The sequence below is a fragment of the Octodon degus genome, unplaced genomic scaffold (genome assembly GCF_000260255.1).
Source record: "Octodon degus isolate 3935 unplaced genomic scaffold, OctDeg1.0 scaffold00171, whole genome shotgun sequence".
Lineage (NCBI taxonomy): Eukaryota > Metazoa > Chordata > Mammalia > Rodentia > Octodontidae > Octodon > Octodon degus.
The window spans coordinates 5,703,217-5,721,541 of NW_004524747.1; the positions used below are offsets into that span (position 1 = coordinate 5,703,217).

Here is an 18,325-nt window from a genome sequence, read left to right on the forward strand (position 1 = left end):
CAACCAGGAGCGAAGAGAAAAGCGGAAGAGGAGGAAGCTGGCTTGAGGCATCAACCCTTAGACCACCCGGAGCCCCGCATCCCGCGTGCGGAAGGCGGGGCGGGCCAAGCGGGGCTGCGGCCTCAGTTCCTCCTCCGGTCCAGCAGGGGGCAGGCGGGGCGGCTCGCACGCCCTTCCTCTCCAGGCAGGCGTCCCGCGGACTGCAGCAGGCGTGGGTAGGGAGCGCAGTGGGCGGGGCCGCCGAGGCGGGGGGCGGTGCGGCGCTGAGTGGCTGGGCCGGCGGCTGCGGCGTAGGCTGCAGATCCCACCAAAGCGAGGGCTGGGGGGTTGGCGGGTGGGTGCTGTGTCCCGGAGCAGCCTCTCGGCGCGACCCCGCACTCCCTGGGCAGCCCGTGGGCCTCTGCCCCCAGCGCGTGACTGAGCTCCGGCGGGCGCACCCCGTGAGCGGCGGCAATCTCGGACAGGTTAGGTTGCGGGCAGGGGAAGGCGCGGGAGCACCGAAGGCCAGAGAAAGAGCCCAAATCAGGCCATCTCCAGCTATGTCTGACGAGGCGTCGGCCACCACTTCCTATGAGAAGTTTCTAACCCCTGAAGAACCTTTCCCGCTTCTGGGACCCCCTCGCGGCGTGGGCACCTGCCCCAGCGAGGAGCCGGGCTGCCTGGACATCAGCGATTTTGGTTGCCAGCTCTCTTCCTGCCATCGCACTGATCCGCTCCACCGCTTCCATACCAACAGGTAAGTGTGACCTGGGAGGATGGAGGTGGACTTTGCACACCCTAGCCTAGGGCGAGAGAACACCCCTCCCCCCCGTCCCGGACCTTCGCCCCTTCCCCCACCGCCCTAAGGCTAGCGCTCTTTCCAGGGCTCCTTCCTGCCCCCTCCCTGTGTTCACCGTTTGATTTTCCTTCCATTGGTGTTCTCTCAAGCTTTCTTTCCCTCATTGATCTAGTTACAGGGATTCCTTCCTTCCCTATCTTGTCCTTTTGCCCCCCCGCCCCCATCTGTACCTTGAAAATCCCAAACCACCACCTTTGATTTTTGGATGCTCTCTTGTCCGTGTATACCTGCAAAAGTTTAACCCCTTCCATTTTCAGCGCGCTATACTGTGGATTTCTAGTGGCTCAGAAACATCCGTATCTTTGGATGGGAGGCACTTTTAAAACTAGACCTTCCCTTTCCCAATTTTTAATGTTTCATGCTTCTGTCCTCCCCCCACCCCCGTTTTCTTAACAGAGCACTTGGAAACTCGTGAATAATTTTTTGGTTTTCCCCTCACTTATGAACACTGCTTAAGCGCTTTATACTTTGCCAAAGTGTTTAAGCTTAAATCTGCAAGATTCCTTCGTGTAACATGACCTTCAACTCGCCGCACCCCATAGTGGTGGGGGGTCGGGTCAAGGTTTAGAATGAGCTTGTTCACGCAGATTGATCGAGGATGCTCAACTAACCGGTTTCAACGTTCAAGGACAGTTTTCTGTTAAATTCTCTTATGCAGGCATTTAAGTTTTATGCCAAATGTTCTGGGGGATTTGAAGATGTTTCAGGTATAGCGTTAAGTTTTAACGTAAGTGGATATTTAATGTGTGTGTACAAAAGGTGAGTGCGGGGGTTAAGGGACTAGGAGAGGGATTCATCAACAGAAATACTAGAGATAAACACTCGTTCTGATTTCTCATCCAAGTTGACTGAATTTGATCAAATTCTTCCACATTTTTGTAGCTTTTACGTATTTTCCCCCTCCTTAAATCAAGCTAGATGTATTGGGTTCACAAGGAAGATATAAAACACGATTGCTATCTAACTGGAAGTTATAATCTGGGAAAAAGATGTTTTTGTTGAGTACATTCACAATACCAGGATAACACATTTCAAAAGGAAGCAGCAGTAAATTTCTTAGTGTTCCACATCTTCATTATAAAAATGAAGAAACAGGACCAAAGAGAAAAGACTGAGTTGATTGAAGATCATATAACCTATTACGAGCGAAGGCCTAGTCAGACCTAGAGTACGCTTTGGAGCCAGTGATTAAACATGGATCAGAACGAATGGACCAATGTTATTAGTTGTTCTCGTTTCTTAGGGTATTTAACAGAAGCCTAAATATGTAGAATTTAACCCAGGATGTAATAAACATGAATGTAACTTGAATGAAATAAAGTGTGTTGAAGATTATTTGGATTAAAAATATATACTTTGAATATACTTGATATTTAAGTTTTACAGTATTGGAGCAAATTGCATACCTAGGAAAGTTCAATGACTTCAGAATTGTTTTGATATTGAGGGCGTGGGAGTGGGCAGAAGAGGTTGACGTTAAGCATTGCCAAAAGAAATGGTAATGTGGAAAGAATAATCCTTACAGTTTATTTTGTTCTTCTCTGCCCAATTTTTTTCCTTTAATTTCTTCTTAAAGACTGATAATCCAAATAGTTTTCTAGAACAGGACCGGAAGGGTAGAAGAGTATGCTGTTGTTAAGCCCCAGTTTTCCTGAATAAACATTTTTCCTAGTTACTCCTCTCTTTTTTATTAAAATTTTCAATTTTAAAGAGATAAAACAATGATACAAAATTAATTTCAAAACAATGTTAATCTACATAACATTCCTATCTTGAAAGTAGTTGCTCAGATTGCAAGAGTAAGGCATGAAAAATTAACATATGCACAAACCATTCCTTTTAATGAACTAATAGAAATTAGTAGTATAATTATCTTAGCTAACATATATGTATATAATTTTTTTCCTTATCAGTTCCTTTTTGTCTCCCTTTACACCATCCCATTTTTCCTGTTTTTTTTAAGACTTTTTTTTTTTGGTGGAACCAGGGATTGAACTCAGATCCTTGTGCATGCCAGGGAAGTGCTTATTCTACCGAGCCATCTCCCCGGCCTCTTAAGACCTTTTTTTAAACCTACTTTTCACAAGGCTTGGAATAGGAGCAGGGTGTATTTTCAGTAGAAACCTGAATTGCAATATTGACAACAGGTTACGTTTCTGCCCTAAACCACCATTTATTTATTTATTTAAATTTTTTTTTTTTTTTGGCAGAACCAGTGATTGAACTTGCTTTAAATGTTTTCTTTTCAGGGAAGAATGAACAGCTAAATCATATATGGGGGTAAAGTTAATTTAGGGGCTTATTTTATTTTGGGGATGTATTGTATGTGTCACTTTTTCCGTATCATATCATTTGCCAATTCAAGTAACAGTCCAAAAATCAGATATGTGTAACTGAATAATAAAATTTTGCTTTGTATTTATAAATTTGTCATTATAAAACAAATTTTACTGAGAGAAGAAAGGTTATTAGTGGGTATGTGCAGTATTTGGTTTAACTTTATGTGTTTTGTTTATTTTTTTATGTATTTAGTGCCGGGGTTTACAGGGCCTTTTATGTAGATCGGATTTGTAGTGATCCTCTTGTTTTCAGCCTCCCAAGCACGGGGATTACAGGTGTGCACCACCATACCCAGTCTCCCTTTCGTTTTTGTTATTAGATAACAAAACAGGAAGACTTTAAATAATGCCCTTGTTAAAAGCCTCATGATGATGACTGACAATTTTTTGCCTGCCAATTTGCTGGATTTGGGGTTAATTTGCAATCTTTCTTAACCAAAAAAGCTACATTACTAATATTAATGGTCTCTGTGGTTTGAATTCATGTAATGTTCAGATTAGAACTTCCTGCCACTTAGATTTAGGGTCAGTAGAAAATAAATTACATGGATATAACCAGCTTTTTTGAGACAGTGTCTTGCTGTGTACTCCACTCTGGCTTTGAACTAGCTATATATAGCCCAGGCTGGCCTGGAACTTGTGATCCTCTGGCCTCAGCCCACTTGACTGCTTGGATTGTAGTCATCAGTGCTGCCAAGCCAAGTTACATGACCAGCTTTTAAAGAATTCATACTTTGCAGCTTCGTGAGGTAGTACACACCTGTAGCACCAGCACCAGCTACCCGAGGCTGAGGGAAGAGGACTGCTTGAGCCCAGATGTTACTTGAACCAGCCTGGGCAACACAGTGAGAAACTGGCTCAAAAAAAGATCACGTATTTCTATAGGTGTCTTTTAAAATTTTTATTGTACCACGAATCGAACTCAGGACTTTGCATTTAGCAGGCAGTCGCCTGTGCTGCTGAGCTATATCCCCAGCCTATCCTAGAATCTTATGGGTTTTGTTTGAGGTACTGGGGATCGAACTGGGGGCCTTGTGCTTCCCAAGCAGGTGCCTTAAACTGTTGAGCTATATCCCCAGCACCTAGAATTTTGTGTTCTAGTTAGGTTTGTCTAGGATTTTGGAAATACAAAATAAAGTTTAATAAGACAAAAATTAATACGCTTAAGTGTCAGTGTCACACACACGTATATATGTATATATAAGTGAGTCTGAGTGTAAGACATGGTTTTTTGGATTTAGAGACAAGATATTTCCATACACTATTGACCCGGTATGAAATAAATCATCTGAAAAATGCCAAGGCCATTTTGTGTGCATGTGCACGTTTCTGTGTGTGCCATACCAGGAACCAAACCTATGGCTTCACGAATGCTAGGGAAGCATGCTGAGAACTAAACTATGTTTAGACTCTGTTGTTTTTCTTTTGTATTGTTTACAATTTTCCTTATGTAGGGTAACAGCTGGATGTGCAGAAGAGCTTTAGTTGGAGATCAGAGAAGCATACTAAAGGAATTCGGTTTAGAGACTTGTTGGAGAAAGTTAAGAATTGGCATTAAGGCTTTGGAGAAATCCCCAGACTTGAAGTACAGTTTCTGAGCCAGGTGTAGTGGGGCACACTTGGAATCCCTGAACTTTGGCACACACTGGCAGGAAAATGGCAAGTTTGAGCCCAGCCTGGGGAATTCAGTGATGTAGCACAATCTGTCCTGAGGAGGGGAGGGTGCTAAAGATGAGAGAATATTGTAAAGAACTCAGAAGCCTAAATGGGAAAAATGACATAAAACATTTCTTTACTTCCAAAAACAGTACAGGAGGTAGAAAAGATGGCTCATGATCAGAAGACAAGTGAAGTACCTGGAAGGAGAACAGAGTCTTGGTGGGTGGAGCAGCAGGGTGTATCATCTGCTCTACATTGAAACCTTGATTTGCCTGTTGGACTCTAGAGGAGGTCAGGATGGCTATGTGGGGATTCTGGTAAGAGGTCAGTGATGAATACAAGTTATGACTGGGTCAGTCCCCTAAGAATGAATGTGTAGCACAGATTTGGAGTAATTTTACTCGGCTTGACTGTTAGGACTTTATTCAGAAGTGCTCATTGGCTGGATTCACATGCAGAGAGGCAGTTGTTAGGTCCAGTTGTAATGGGAAGGAGCTGCAGAGAAATGTGTATATCATATTCATGCTTTTCTTAATTTTAACAGTAAAGTGGCTGCTTATGAAAATACTACTGAAAGTCCCTAGGCTGTGTTTTCTTCCTAAAAAGCCTTGCAAGGAAGTGTTTGCTTTACTTTTTAAATTAAAATTTAGGCAACAAGCCTAGTTATTGAATCTTTTTTTGGGGGGGGGGCGGTACCAGAGATTGAACTCAGGACCCACACTTGCCAGGCAGGCACTTATTCTACTGAGCTATCTCCCTGGCCCCAAGCCTAATTATTGAGTTAAATAACATTTTGTTTGGGGTGTTGGTGAATATTTTTCTTTTTTCTTTTTGGTGGAACTGGGGATTGAACTCAGGCCCTTGCACTTTTATTCTACTGAGCCATCTCCCCGGCCCCAAGAAGATTATTCTTTTTTTCTTTTTCTTTTTTTTTTTTGTGGCAGAATCAGGGATTGAACTCAGACCTTTGCGCTTGCCAGGGAAGCACTTTTTCTAGTGAGCCATCTCCCTGGCCGCTGAATATTTTTCTTTTAAGGTTTTAGAATTTCCTTTAAGAGTAGTGTTGTAATTATAGCTAGAATTTTAGTGTTAAGAGATGCTTTTTTACTGGAATATGATAGAAGGACTGATAAATTTGTTTTTTAAACTTTTATTCGTACATGTTTGCAATACATATTTATGTTGCTCATGTGAAGTTGGTAGTTGTTTATAACATCTAAATTCTTCAGTGCTAAGCTTAAACTGGATGGATAGTCGATAGTTTGAAACTGTTAGAACAGTCTAAAAGAATCCTTAAATTTTTCCTGTGGAAAATAAGTATATAAAAATATGCAGACCACGCATGATTCATTTTCTTAGGGGTAACAACTGTCAGCACTTTCATATCATTTTTTTTACCATTCTATGCAGAGATACAGGTTGAATATCCCTTATCTAGAATGTTTGCAACTAGAGATGTTTCAAAATTCAGATTTGTTTTTGTCTTTTTTTTTTCCAGAACTGGAGATTGAACTCAGGCCCTTGTGCTTGCCAGGCAAGCGCTTATTCTCTTGAGCTATTACTCCGGCCCCACAGATTTGTTTTTGAATTTTGGAATATTTGCATCTACATATCTTTGGGATATGGTCTAAGTAGATATAAAATCCAGTTATATTTCATATGTACCTTACACCAATGACCTTAAGATAATTTTATATAATTTTAGCATGCTTATTTTGATTGCAGCCCATCACATGAGCTCAGAGCGGAATTTTCCACTTGTGTTAAGTTGCTATTTCTCGATTTTGGAACAGTTTGAATTTTGGGTTTTTGGGTGAGGGATACTCAATGTACATGATTTTTAAAAATCTCTGGGCCGGGAAGATAACTGAGTAGAATAAGTGCTTGCCTGGCAAGTAAAAGGCCATGAGTTCAATCCCTGGTACTGCAAAAAAAAGATATTTATAATCTTTTTTTACTTAATATTGTTCAATGCTTTCTAGTAGTCTGAAAATAAGATTTTAATGATAATAAAGTACCACTGTTGAGATATATCATTAATTATTTCTCATGTTTGGTGATCATTTACTTTCCCATTTTTGTTATTTATAAATAATATTGTTTGGGCATTTCTTACTTACATCATTATTTGCAAATTTCTATATTTTGGAAAAGGAATAGATTTCTTAATGATTATGTCTACTTAGACTATTAGAAATGGATAACAGTACTTCCTATTTTGTTTTTATTCATATTACCTTAAAAAATTGCAAATTAGAAGATAAAGAACTTTTAAAAATCTTTTTGTCATAAAAGTAGTTCTTCTATTTTGTAAATGGTTTGTTTCAACTGTGAGCCTACTTTATCACTAGTTATGAAAGAAATTAGAAACTCCTGAGAACATCCAGAACCTTATGTAGTCATGAATCTGAGAAACTGAGGAACACACTGATTTATCCTAAGCTAAAGGCAAATTCTTGACTCTTGCCAATGTTCTAATGGTTAAGATTTTTTTTTTGGTTAAGATTGTTAGTCATGACGTAGTTTGATAAAATGAATGTCATTGTTTCACATGGAGAGAATACATTTCCAGTGAACTTTTGCAAGCTGGAAAGAAATTGTAACTAAAAACAGTTATCTAACAGCTTCTCAATCACTGTGGCACATAGAAAGTACTGACTACATATTTGTTGAATAGGTGAATAAACAAAGAAAAGTCACATAAAATCTGAAGACTCATGAGAAAAAATGATTGTGGACATAGCGTAGTGGTTTACTGTGTTCAAGACAGAAATTACAGTTAGTGTCTAGAGCTTTTATTGTAAGGCCCTGACAATTTGACTTACTCTAATAGATACACTCATTTTTTTAAAATGAGGATATTGCCCCCCCCCACTTCCAAGAATTTGATAAAGCTAAGTAGTACTAAAAGTATGCTGAGATTCTTAGATGAATTTTTTTTTTTCAGACAGGGTTTCGCTATGAAGTTTGGGCTGGCATTGTGCAGTCCCCAGGCTGCTCTCAAAACTTGTAGAGATTCCCCCTGGCTCAACCTTGCCAGTGCTGGGATTACAGGGTGCGCTACCACACCCACTTCTAGGGGAAGACTTGTGCTCTGGGCATCTGGGCCCAAGATGGCCTGCCCTGACCTCCAGGGCTTTAGACAGCACTGACTGGCATGAGATCTGGGGCCGTGACTTCGCGCCTGGGTGTGCGGGGCTGTGCATTGAACTCGGGTCCTTGTGCTTGTCATGTAGGAGCTATCTCTCTGGCCAGTCTTAGATGAATTTTAAATTTACAAAAATATATTGACATTGTGGTTTTTATTTACTAACCTATATAATAGTGTTTTTTTTTTTCAGTGCCTTAAAATGGTATCCCTGGGCTGGGGAGATGGCTCAGTGGAATAAGCGCTTCCCTGGCAAGCACAAGGGTCTGAGTGCAATCCCCAGATCTGCCAATAAATAAATAAATAAACAAACAAACCAAGATGGTGTCCCTTCAACTCAAAGATACAAAATTTTCAAGTTGCTCATATATTACAAGTCATTAATTCCTGAGTGTAAGATTACCATAAAAGGTAAAGGAAGAAGTTAAAAATATATAATTCGGAAAAATGCATAATTCAAGAAAACCTGCGTTTGATAAATGACGAGGAGCAACTGGGTAATAGGTAAATAAGAGGATTTTTTTTTCAGGAAGTCATTATTCTAGTACCTTGGAAATTGCATGTACTGCAAATGTACTAATGAAAAGATAATAGATAGCTAAAAGAATAAATCATTATCTTCGGATTAATTCCCTGTGCTACTTGTAAAGCAATGAAAATTGCATCATTAATAGTACAAAACAGTGGAAATTTATAAAAGAAAATCCATAGATTTCAAGACCAAAAATAAGCACAAGTCCATGTAATGAATACTACAAAATGTTCCTATGCTTATATGCATGAACCCATAAAAAATAAAACAACACATAGAGGAGCATAGTAACAAGAATAGCTAATACATATATTAAAATGATCTTGCTGATAAGGACAGAAATAATGAGTGGGCATGGTGGCACATGCCTGTAATCCCAGAATCCAGGAGACTCAGGCAGGAGGATGCCTGTGAGTTCAAAGCCAGCCTGTGCTACAAAATGAGACCCTGTCTTAAATATTTATAGAAGTACTAGTAAAGTTGTTGTAAGATGAACTCTTGTTTTTGTTTTGTGAACTCTTGTTTTTGTTTTTTGGTGCTGGAGATTGAACCTAGGGCCTTATACTTGCTAGGCAAGTGTTGTGACCCTGAGATTTACACACAGCTTGAGATAAACATTTTTATAAAATTTTAGAAAGGGCTGGAGAGATGGCTCAGTGGTCTAAAGCACCTACTTAGAACAAGCTTAGCAAAAGCATCAGGGACCACGGTTCAATCCCCCAGCACCACATGCCAGCCAGCCCGCCCCCTGGTGGGCTGAGCTGGCCTCTCTCTCTCTCTCTCTCTCTCTCTCTCTCTCTCTCTCTCTCTCTCTCTCAAATAAATAAAAAAAAAATAAAATTTTAGAAAGTATTTGATGAGTCCGTGCAAGTAGTGCACACCGGTAACCCTGACTCTTAAAGAGACTGAGGCAAAAAGATGACACGATTGAGCTCAGCTTGGCACCTTTGTAACACCTTGTTTAAAAAACAAAAAGGGCTGGGGATTTAGCTCGGTGTGAAGGCTTGCGGTTTAATCCCCAGTATTGCATGTGCACACATACACACAGACACACAACATAAAAAAAAGGAAGTATCTGACTACCAAGACCCTTGGAAGTTTTTATATTTTTGATGTACTATTTAACTGTAAATCCTTACAGAATTTATATTTGGATAAATAATTACAAAAAGTTCATCACAGTATTAATATGTAATAAAAGATGGAAACAGCTTATACTCTCTGCTGTTGGGGGAAGTTAAATATGTTATAATACATTCAACAGATAGAATATTATAGATGTATTAAAATGTTTTCAAGTCATACACAGTTGAGCATCCCAAATCCAGAAGTCCAAAAATCTGAAATTTTTTGAATGCCAACTTGGTTGCCTATTTTGACTGTATTTTATTGATTATAGTCAGAATTCATTTTCACAAAAAATACTATATAAAATTACCTTCAGGTTTTGTGTATAAGGTGCAAATGAAACATACCTGAATTTTGTATTTGGATCTGGGTCTCATCCTAAAGGTGTCTCATGTGTTTGCACATATTCCAAAGTCCAAAAAAACTCCTGTAGATATTACAAGTCATTAACTTCTGAATGTAAGATTACTAGAAAAAGTAAAGAAAGAATTAAAAAAGTACATAATTGAAGAAAACCTTAATTTGATGAGTGATGAAGAACAACCGGGTAGTAGGTAAATAAGAGGATTTTTTTTCAGGAAGTCATTATTTTAGTAGCCTGTAAATTGCATATACTAATGAGGAAAAGATAATAGAAAGCTAAAAATAATAAAAAGTCGTTATCTTCAGATTAATTCCCGGTACTACTGATAAGCAATGAAAATTATATCATTAACAGTACAAAAGTAGTACTCCAGATGCAGAACTTAAGAAACTGTTCATTATATATTAAATTATAGAGGAGGATACTAAAATAAATATACAGAGAATGATTGCCTATTCTTTAAAAATAGTATTCTCATGGAAAAAACACCAGACCAAAGTATTAAGGGTTATTTATTACTGAATAATAGAATTATTGGTCATTCTCATCATACTCACCTTGCTCATTCTAGCATTTCTTCAAAGAACAAGTATAATATTAATGTGTAAGTTAAATATATGAACTGTGTTTTGAGCTTAAAGCTGGGTTAGAGTTGGAGTTAAGTTTAGGCTTAGAAAACCTGGAATTTTCATTAGAATTAGATTATTACATCAGTTTTTGGAAAATTGTGATCTTCAAGTGTTTCCCCTTGAAATGTTTCTTGAAATCTTTAATTTCGCTATAATATCTTTTTAAATTTTCAGTATACAGATCTTCTAAATTTTGTGGTGGAAAAAAAAAAGTTTAGGCTTAGAGTCAGGGTTTGGTGATTTTTCTCTGCCCTGAAATAGCTCCTCTCATCCTTTAAATTTTTTTCTTTTTCTTTTCTTTTCTTTTTTTTTTTTTTTTTTTTGTGGTACCAGGGATTGAACTCAGGACCTTGTGCTTGCCAAGCAAGTGCTTATTCTACTGAGCTTTTTTTTTCTTTTTGTCTTTTTAGGACAGGGTCTCACTGTGTAGATGGGACTCTTAGTGTTCCTCCTGTTTACAGCCTCCCAAGTGCTGGGACTACAGGCGCGTGCCAGCATGCCCATTCCTCATCCTTTCATTTAACGGTAGCTGCCATGTATTGAGTACTTCTCATATGTGCTAAGTTCGCTATAATTATGTAATCTTCACAGCAACTCCGTTTTAGAGTTGAGACCATAGGCTAGGAGAGGCTAGGCTTTGCTTAAGATCAAATAGCTAGGAAATGACAGAGTGGGGATTTGAATGTTGTCTGGCACTGGATCTTACTCAGCCACTATGCTATATATATCTTTTGGGTCCAGAAAATATAGCTTAGTGGCACAAGTGCCTGCTAGGCATGTGCAAGGTCCCGAGTTCAATTCCCAGTACCAAAATAAAGAATAAATAAATGCATGTATCTTTTAAAACTAGGAAATTGGAGAGTGCTACGGGAGTAGAAAGGATAATGTCATGAAGCCTGTGTGCCCATCTCCCAGGTTCAGTTGTTCTCAGGTGGTCATGCTTCATACCTCAAATTCACTGCCCAGTCCCGTATTGTTTTGCTACAAATCCCAGGCACATGCGTTTTATTCATGAATATTATATTCCTTAAAGGCAATGATAACAGCTTTTACAAAATAATACGCATTTCTCACAAATGTCATGGATTGATGAGAATAATATTAGTATCTTCAAATGTGTGCATTTTGTTGTTTTACGTTCCGCTGTCTTTTATATTGTGTTTTTGAAGGTGGAACCTAACTTCCTGTGGAACCAGTGTGGCCAGCTCCGAGTGCAGTGAGGAGCTCTTCTCATCCGTTTCTGTGGGCGATCAAGACGACTGCTATTCTCTGTTAGATGATCAAGAGTTCACATCTTTTGATTTGTTCCCTGAGGGCAGTGTCTGCAGTGACGTCTCTTCTTCTATAAGTACTTACTGGGATTGGTCAGATAGCGAATTTGAATGGCAGGTAGGTTCTTTGATGGACATCATTACTGTATAATATTTGTTTTATATTTGGTCTCAACGAAGTTTTCCTAGTGTCTCTAGACTTGGAGATTTTTTAACAATGTTTTTTTTAAAGTTTATTTGTGTGTGTGTGGTGGGGAGGGAAGCTCAGCCAGGGGGCGGGGCTGGCTGGCATATGGTGCTGGGGGATTGAACCACGGTCCCTGTGCTTTGCTACAGCTTGTTCTAAGTAGGTGCTTTAGACCACTGAGCCATCTCACCAGCCCCACAATAAGTCCTAATGTTAATAATTAGATGAAATGTGTATTAGGAAAGATAGAGTACCTTTTAGGCTTCTGGTGCTGCACATGTCCTTTTGTCTATTTTTTTTTTTTTGGTGGAACTGGGGATTGAACTCAGGCCCTTGTGCTTGCCAGGGAAGTGCTTATTCCACTGAGTCATCTCCCCAACCCTGATGTGTCTATTCTCCCTATTTTGTAATAAATAGCCTTTATATCCTTAATAGGACACATATTTGGATCCTGTTACATATATAATACCATAAAACACTATTACCCTGAACATATCATTTTGGATTTTGCTATCAGAATCGCAGTAGTCTCTTATTTTGTATTCACTTTGTATGTAGAGATGCTTTTGCGTGATGCTTTTCTCATACCGTATATATCATGTGAGATATTCTTGTGGCAAATTGTTTGAAAATGCTGTACTGTAATGAGTGTTAGTGGAAAATGTACATCATGTTTTTGTGACATCTACTTTCTGGTTGTAAAATGCAGTAATACTTAACAGAAGTTTTTCTTTCTTTTCTTTCTTTTTTTTTGTAGAACCAGGGATTGAACTCAGGCCCTTATGTTTGCCAGGCAAGCGCTGCTCTACTGAGCCATCTCCCCGGCCCCCCAGAAGCTTTCTATACAGCAAATGTTTTATCCAGCAGCTAAACTTAAATACTTAACTATGTTTGAAAGTCATGAAACTTTCAAATTGTACTAAGAAAGAATCAAATATTAGTGTCATTCTTGTTAAAGTATCAAATTTCTATTTTTATTAAAGTAGCATTACTGAATAGCATGAAATTTAAACTAAAGTTTCCAAAACCACTGTACTGGGCTATCCACTGTTAAGAGGTTCTCAGCTATAAGTATGTTTGTGTATACAAATATGATCCTACTTCATTCACCGTATGGCCCTGTGCTTTTTTCTTTTTTTTGGTAGAACCAGGGATTGAACTCAGGCCCTTGCACTTGCCAGGGAAGCACTTACTCCACTGAGCCATCTCCCCGGCCCCCCTTTGCTTTTTTCAACTAATAAGAGCTCAGTTTTTATACTTGCATCATAGTTTATGTAAGTGATTTCCCATAATGGGGTTTTATGTTGGTTTCATTTTTTGTTATGAACAATGCTACACTGAAAATAAAGTCTTTAAAAAAAAAACTCAGGGACTTGGAGATGGCTCAGTAGAATAAGTGCTCCCTGGCAAGCGCAAGGACCTGAGTTCAATCCCTAGTTCTGCGAAAAAGAAAAAAATCACAATCCTCTATTTTTATGTTTTGTACTATTTCAACTTTTATGTTATATATATTTATAAATGCAGTTTGAATGAAATTTTGTGATTTTTTGAAGTAAAATTTACCATCTTGGGCATCATAAAATTTACAATTCAGAGATTAAGACAGTAATAGTGTTGTGTAAATCTCATATTTATCTCATTCCAAAAGGATCCTATACAGGTAGACCTTTTTCCCTTCTGCCCTTGTCACCTGGCAACAGCCAGTCTACTGTCTCTGCATTTTGCCTTCTGGATGTTTTATGTAAATGGACTCATAATATGTAGGCCTTTGTGTCTTGCTTCTCTCTCTTTCCATAATTTATTTTTAAGATTTATCCATAATGTAGTTACTTCATTACTATCTATGGCGGAATTAAATTTCGTTCTGTGACTAATACTACATTTTGTTTATCTAATCATGAGCTGATGGACATTATATAATTTTCACTTTAAGAATTTTTATTTTACTTTCGGAGTTTTTAATGTTTTGGATTTTCATATACCTGTTTGCATATGGATGCATATTTTTAATTCTCTTGAATGTATCCCTGGAGTGGAATTGTAGGTCATATGATAACTGTTACAGTTAATTTTTTGAGGAACTGCCAATGTGTTTTCCAAAATGGCTGCACCATTTTACAATTTTTCCAGCAATGTATAAAAGTTTTTATTTCTTTGCATCCTTGCTTTAACTTTATGATTATAGCTATCCTCCTGGGTTTGAAGTACTAGTTATCTGTCTCACTGTAATTTTGGTTTATAGTTCTTTTATGACTAATGGGGTTGAATATCTTCTCGTGCTTATTGGCAATTTGTATATCTAAATTAAATAAGCAGCTATTTAAATCCTTTGCCTACTTTGTAATTATGTTCTTTTTATTGTAAGCAGTCTTTCCATATTCTGTCTATTAACCCCTTTTCAGATACATGATTTAAAAAATCCATTTTCCCATTCCATGGATTATCTTTTCACTTGAAAGTGTCTTTTAACTTCCAAATGTTTTTCATCTTGAAAAGTCCAGTGTATCTACTTTCTCTTTGTAGTGCTTATGATATTGTAATTCAGCTAACATTGTTTAATGCAGGATCTTGAAGATTTTCACCTATTTCCTTCTCAGTGTTTAGTTCTCACATTTAGCTCTTGATGTAGTTTGAATTACTTTTTGTTTACAATGTGAGATGACTGGTACAGATTTGTTCCTTTGAGAGTGGATTTCCAGTTGTTGCAGCAGCATTTATTGAAAGACTTGTTCCTCATTGAATAGTCTTGGCACCTTGTTGAATATGGTTTTAGTTTTGAACTGTCAGTTCTGTCTCTTAATATATGTATTCTTCCTTATGCCATTGTAATACTTTTATTGTAGTTTTGTAGTAAATTGTGAAATTGGAAAGAATGAATTTGCCTTCTTTGTTTTTCCTTATAAAGATTTTTGGAGCTTGGAGACAGTCTCTTGCAATTCCATATGAATTTTAGATTAGATTGTTCACTTCTGCAAAAAAAGAATAAAAGCAGTTGGAATTTTGATGGAAATTGCAATAGATGGGCGGGGGGAGATAGCTCAGAGGTGTGAACACATGAGTTCCATCCCAGGTACCAAAAAAAAAATTTGAAACTGTGAATTGCTTTGGGAAATATGCCATTTTAATATTAGATACTCCACGCAAATGAGATGGATAAGCTTTATGTATTTTTAATTTCAGTAATATTTTGCATTTTTCAATGTCAAAGGCTTTTTTCTTCCATTTTATCCAGAGAAATGAGTAAATTTCTATCTATCAATAGAATTAGCAATGTTGCAATGATTAAATTTCATGTATTTAACCATCTTGTGTTCCTGGAATAAGTCCTAACTGGTCATGGTATTTAACCCTCCTGTTTTATAGCATTTTTTAAAGGAATTTTGCATCTATATTTACAAGGGATATTGGTTGCTAGCTGTTTTGTATCTTTGCCTGGCTTTGGTATCATAGTAATAGTGGCCTCAAAGAGTTAGGAAGTGTTCCTTTTGTAGATACAATTTTGTAATAGAAATTTATGATCTGCATAATACATTTCAACGATTGCATAATATTCCTGCTATTGGAAGTGCCAGCACTTGGGAAAATAATCTCTTTACATCCATTTCAAGCATTTTTCTATTCTAGTTAACAACAGTGATTATTTTTGTGGGGGCACCTTTTTATTCTTTAGTACGTTATTTTTGTAAGTACATGTTGAAATCAGATTATGTGAATTCTTAGTGTAATCCAGTCCTGATGATTCTGAGAAATACTGTACTTTTTGGTGTGTTGAACATTATTTAGAGTTCTTTATTGTTGCAACATGGCAGGCTTTTTAACGTTAATTGTTGAATGCTTTACTCATTTCATGAGTTTTATGTGGAAAACCATCTCCAACCACTCACTATTAATGTATATAAGTGACGACAACACTGGAACACTAGCTTACCATAGGTGCTTTCCCACTTATCAAATTGGAGTATGGGTACTCTGTTACCATGGATACTTTCAAATATATGGAAAATTTTAAAATGCTATCTTGCCTTTGTAGAACATGTTAATGATGAACAGTAATTATTTATGAGGGTAATTAAAAATTATGTGCTAGAATTATATAGAGTAAAAATCTGTCACTATAGTTAAAATGTTCTTATCACCTGTTTGTGATTAAAAACTGCCTCTGTTTAAATTTTTTATAGATGTTTCAGTTATAACTAGAGTAAATATAAATGTTTGAGAGAATGGGAAGAGTAATACTAATAAGGCATGATTTTTACTTTAGCATGAAGAATCTTAACAATTGAAATAAAATCAAAGCATTTTGCTTTGCTGATAGTTTTGTTTGCAGTCTTCTTTTATTATTAAGGATATATTTGACTAGTCTTAGATCTTGAGAGTTATTTCTATTGTTGAGTAGGAAAGCTTAGAAAATATAAAGAGTAATTCAGCTGTCAACGTTTCAAACGTAGAGGTGCAATCTGAAATTATACGTAATGTGTTATACCAATTGAGCTTACACATAAAATTCTGTTTCATGCTGCAGAAACTATGGTAGAGATTTGATATAATTTTCTCTATGTGTCACAATTACTGGTTATAAAACAAGTATATCAGATGCTGTCCCTGAAAGTACAGGTTGGAATTCCTTAAGCATTTTTGTTCTGAAATATATTATCAACTTTGAAATAGAAAATTGCTGGTCTAATAAATACACAGGAACTTCTGCAACTAATTCTGCCATACAACCTCTGCTTAAGTTCCATACATTCAGTAGACTGTTTGACAGTTGCATGAGGATGATAGTATGTTTGATAATGTTAACCTCTTATCTGATGCTGGGTCTTTGTTTAGGGATGCCACTTCCAGTATAGCATTTCCATTTAAAAAATAAATTCTGGCCAGGGAGATGGCTCAGTAGTATAGAGTCTGAATTCAATCCCTGATTAAATAAAAATCAATCAATCAATCCTGCCCTGTGACATCTTATGACATAGTGAAAAAATGACTTATCTATTTCAGTGACACTTGTGCTTACAGCTTCCCTTATTGCTTTAGATTGTCCATGTCCCACATTGCATTCTTCCCCCATTGCAAGCTTTATCCACAGGAAGACTGCTAGTATAGTTACAAGTACTGGACGTGTGTCCTACTTTAGGTTGTATGACCTTAATTTGACATCATTTTCCTTATCTTTGTAAAATTAAGATGTTAGACTAGAAGATGTGTAACATTCCTTCAATGCTCTTCATATAACAATTGAAAATTTTAGTTATATCAGCACGGGTGGGTTGTATTACTACAAAACATTATCACTTCTGGCTTAAACATCTGACTCTTTATGAACCATTCAGTTTACCAATAGTTTATTAAATTGTTTTTCATGCAAAAAATTTCATATATTCCCATTTTGCTTATTTTAGTCCAGTCCTGGATCACAACAGAATGCTAATTTAAATTCCCTCATTTTATTTGGTTTCCATAGTAGTTTTTCCCCCCTTTTTTTTTGGCGGAACCGGAGATTGAACTCAGGCCCTTGCACTTGCCAGGGAAGCACTTATTCCACTGAGCCATCTCCCCGGCCTCTCCGTAGTGGTTTTAAACTGATTACTCTCCAAAGTCCAGTTTCATCAAGTTACTTCTACTTAGAAAATGTCAGGGACCTGATTCTGTATGTCATATGACAGTGTTTGTTTCCTCTGACCTTTCAAAACTAAATCTGGTGTTCTTTTACACTTATATTATTTTTTACTTTATTGTGTTTTTTCATCTATGATTGACTAAATTGTTCTCCGTATTTGAATGCCTTTAGTTTTCCCCTTTTGTCATTCTGAAACACTGCCTTATGCAAACTTAATTACCACTTTTCTGCCATTTGGCATTCTCTTAGGGTTTAGGCTACCTTTTTTATTACTGGTCCAGAACCTGGCAAAGGATTAAAAGAAAGAAAAACATACCTCTTTATAGAATGTCATCTATGTGCCAGCATGTTATCTTTTATATACCTTTTATCAATCTTGTGAAATCAATGATTATTAACCACTTTCTATTGAAGACTGATTTTATTATACTTTTCCCACAAAAAATGGACAAAGGATCATTAATTACTTTTTCTATATCTCCTCTCCCAAAGCTAAAAATAAAAAGTAAAGTGGCTAGCGTATAACTTAACACTTAATAGATATTTTCTAAAGAATATCTCTCTTAAGGATTTTTTTTTTTGACATCAGTTATTTTTATTTTAAAGAAAGAAA

The 18,325-nt window shown here is 37.2% G+C and overlaps 1 protein-coding gene across 1 annotated transcript in view; it reads left to right on the forward strand.

Annotated features, from left to right (window-relative positions):
* Positions 1 to 252: 252 nt before the first annotated feature.
* Fam199x (family with sequence similarity 199, X-linked) overlaps positions 253 to 18,325 on the forward strand; it is a 30,665-nt gene continuing 12,592 nt past the window's right edge. Inside the window, exons 1-2 of the mRNA XM_004643358.1 lie at positions 253 to 736; positions 11,807 to 12,026. Of these exons, the coding sequence (XP_004643415.1) occupies positions 540 to 736; positions 11,807 to 12,026 (417 nt within the window). The 5' untranslated portion in view covers positions 253 to 539. The remainder of the gene's footprint in view (positions 737 to 11,806; positions 12,027 to 18,325) is intronic.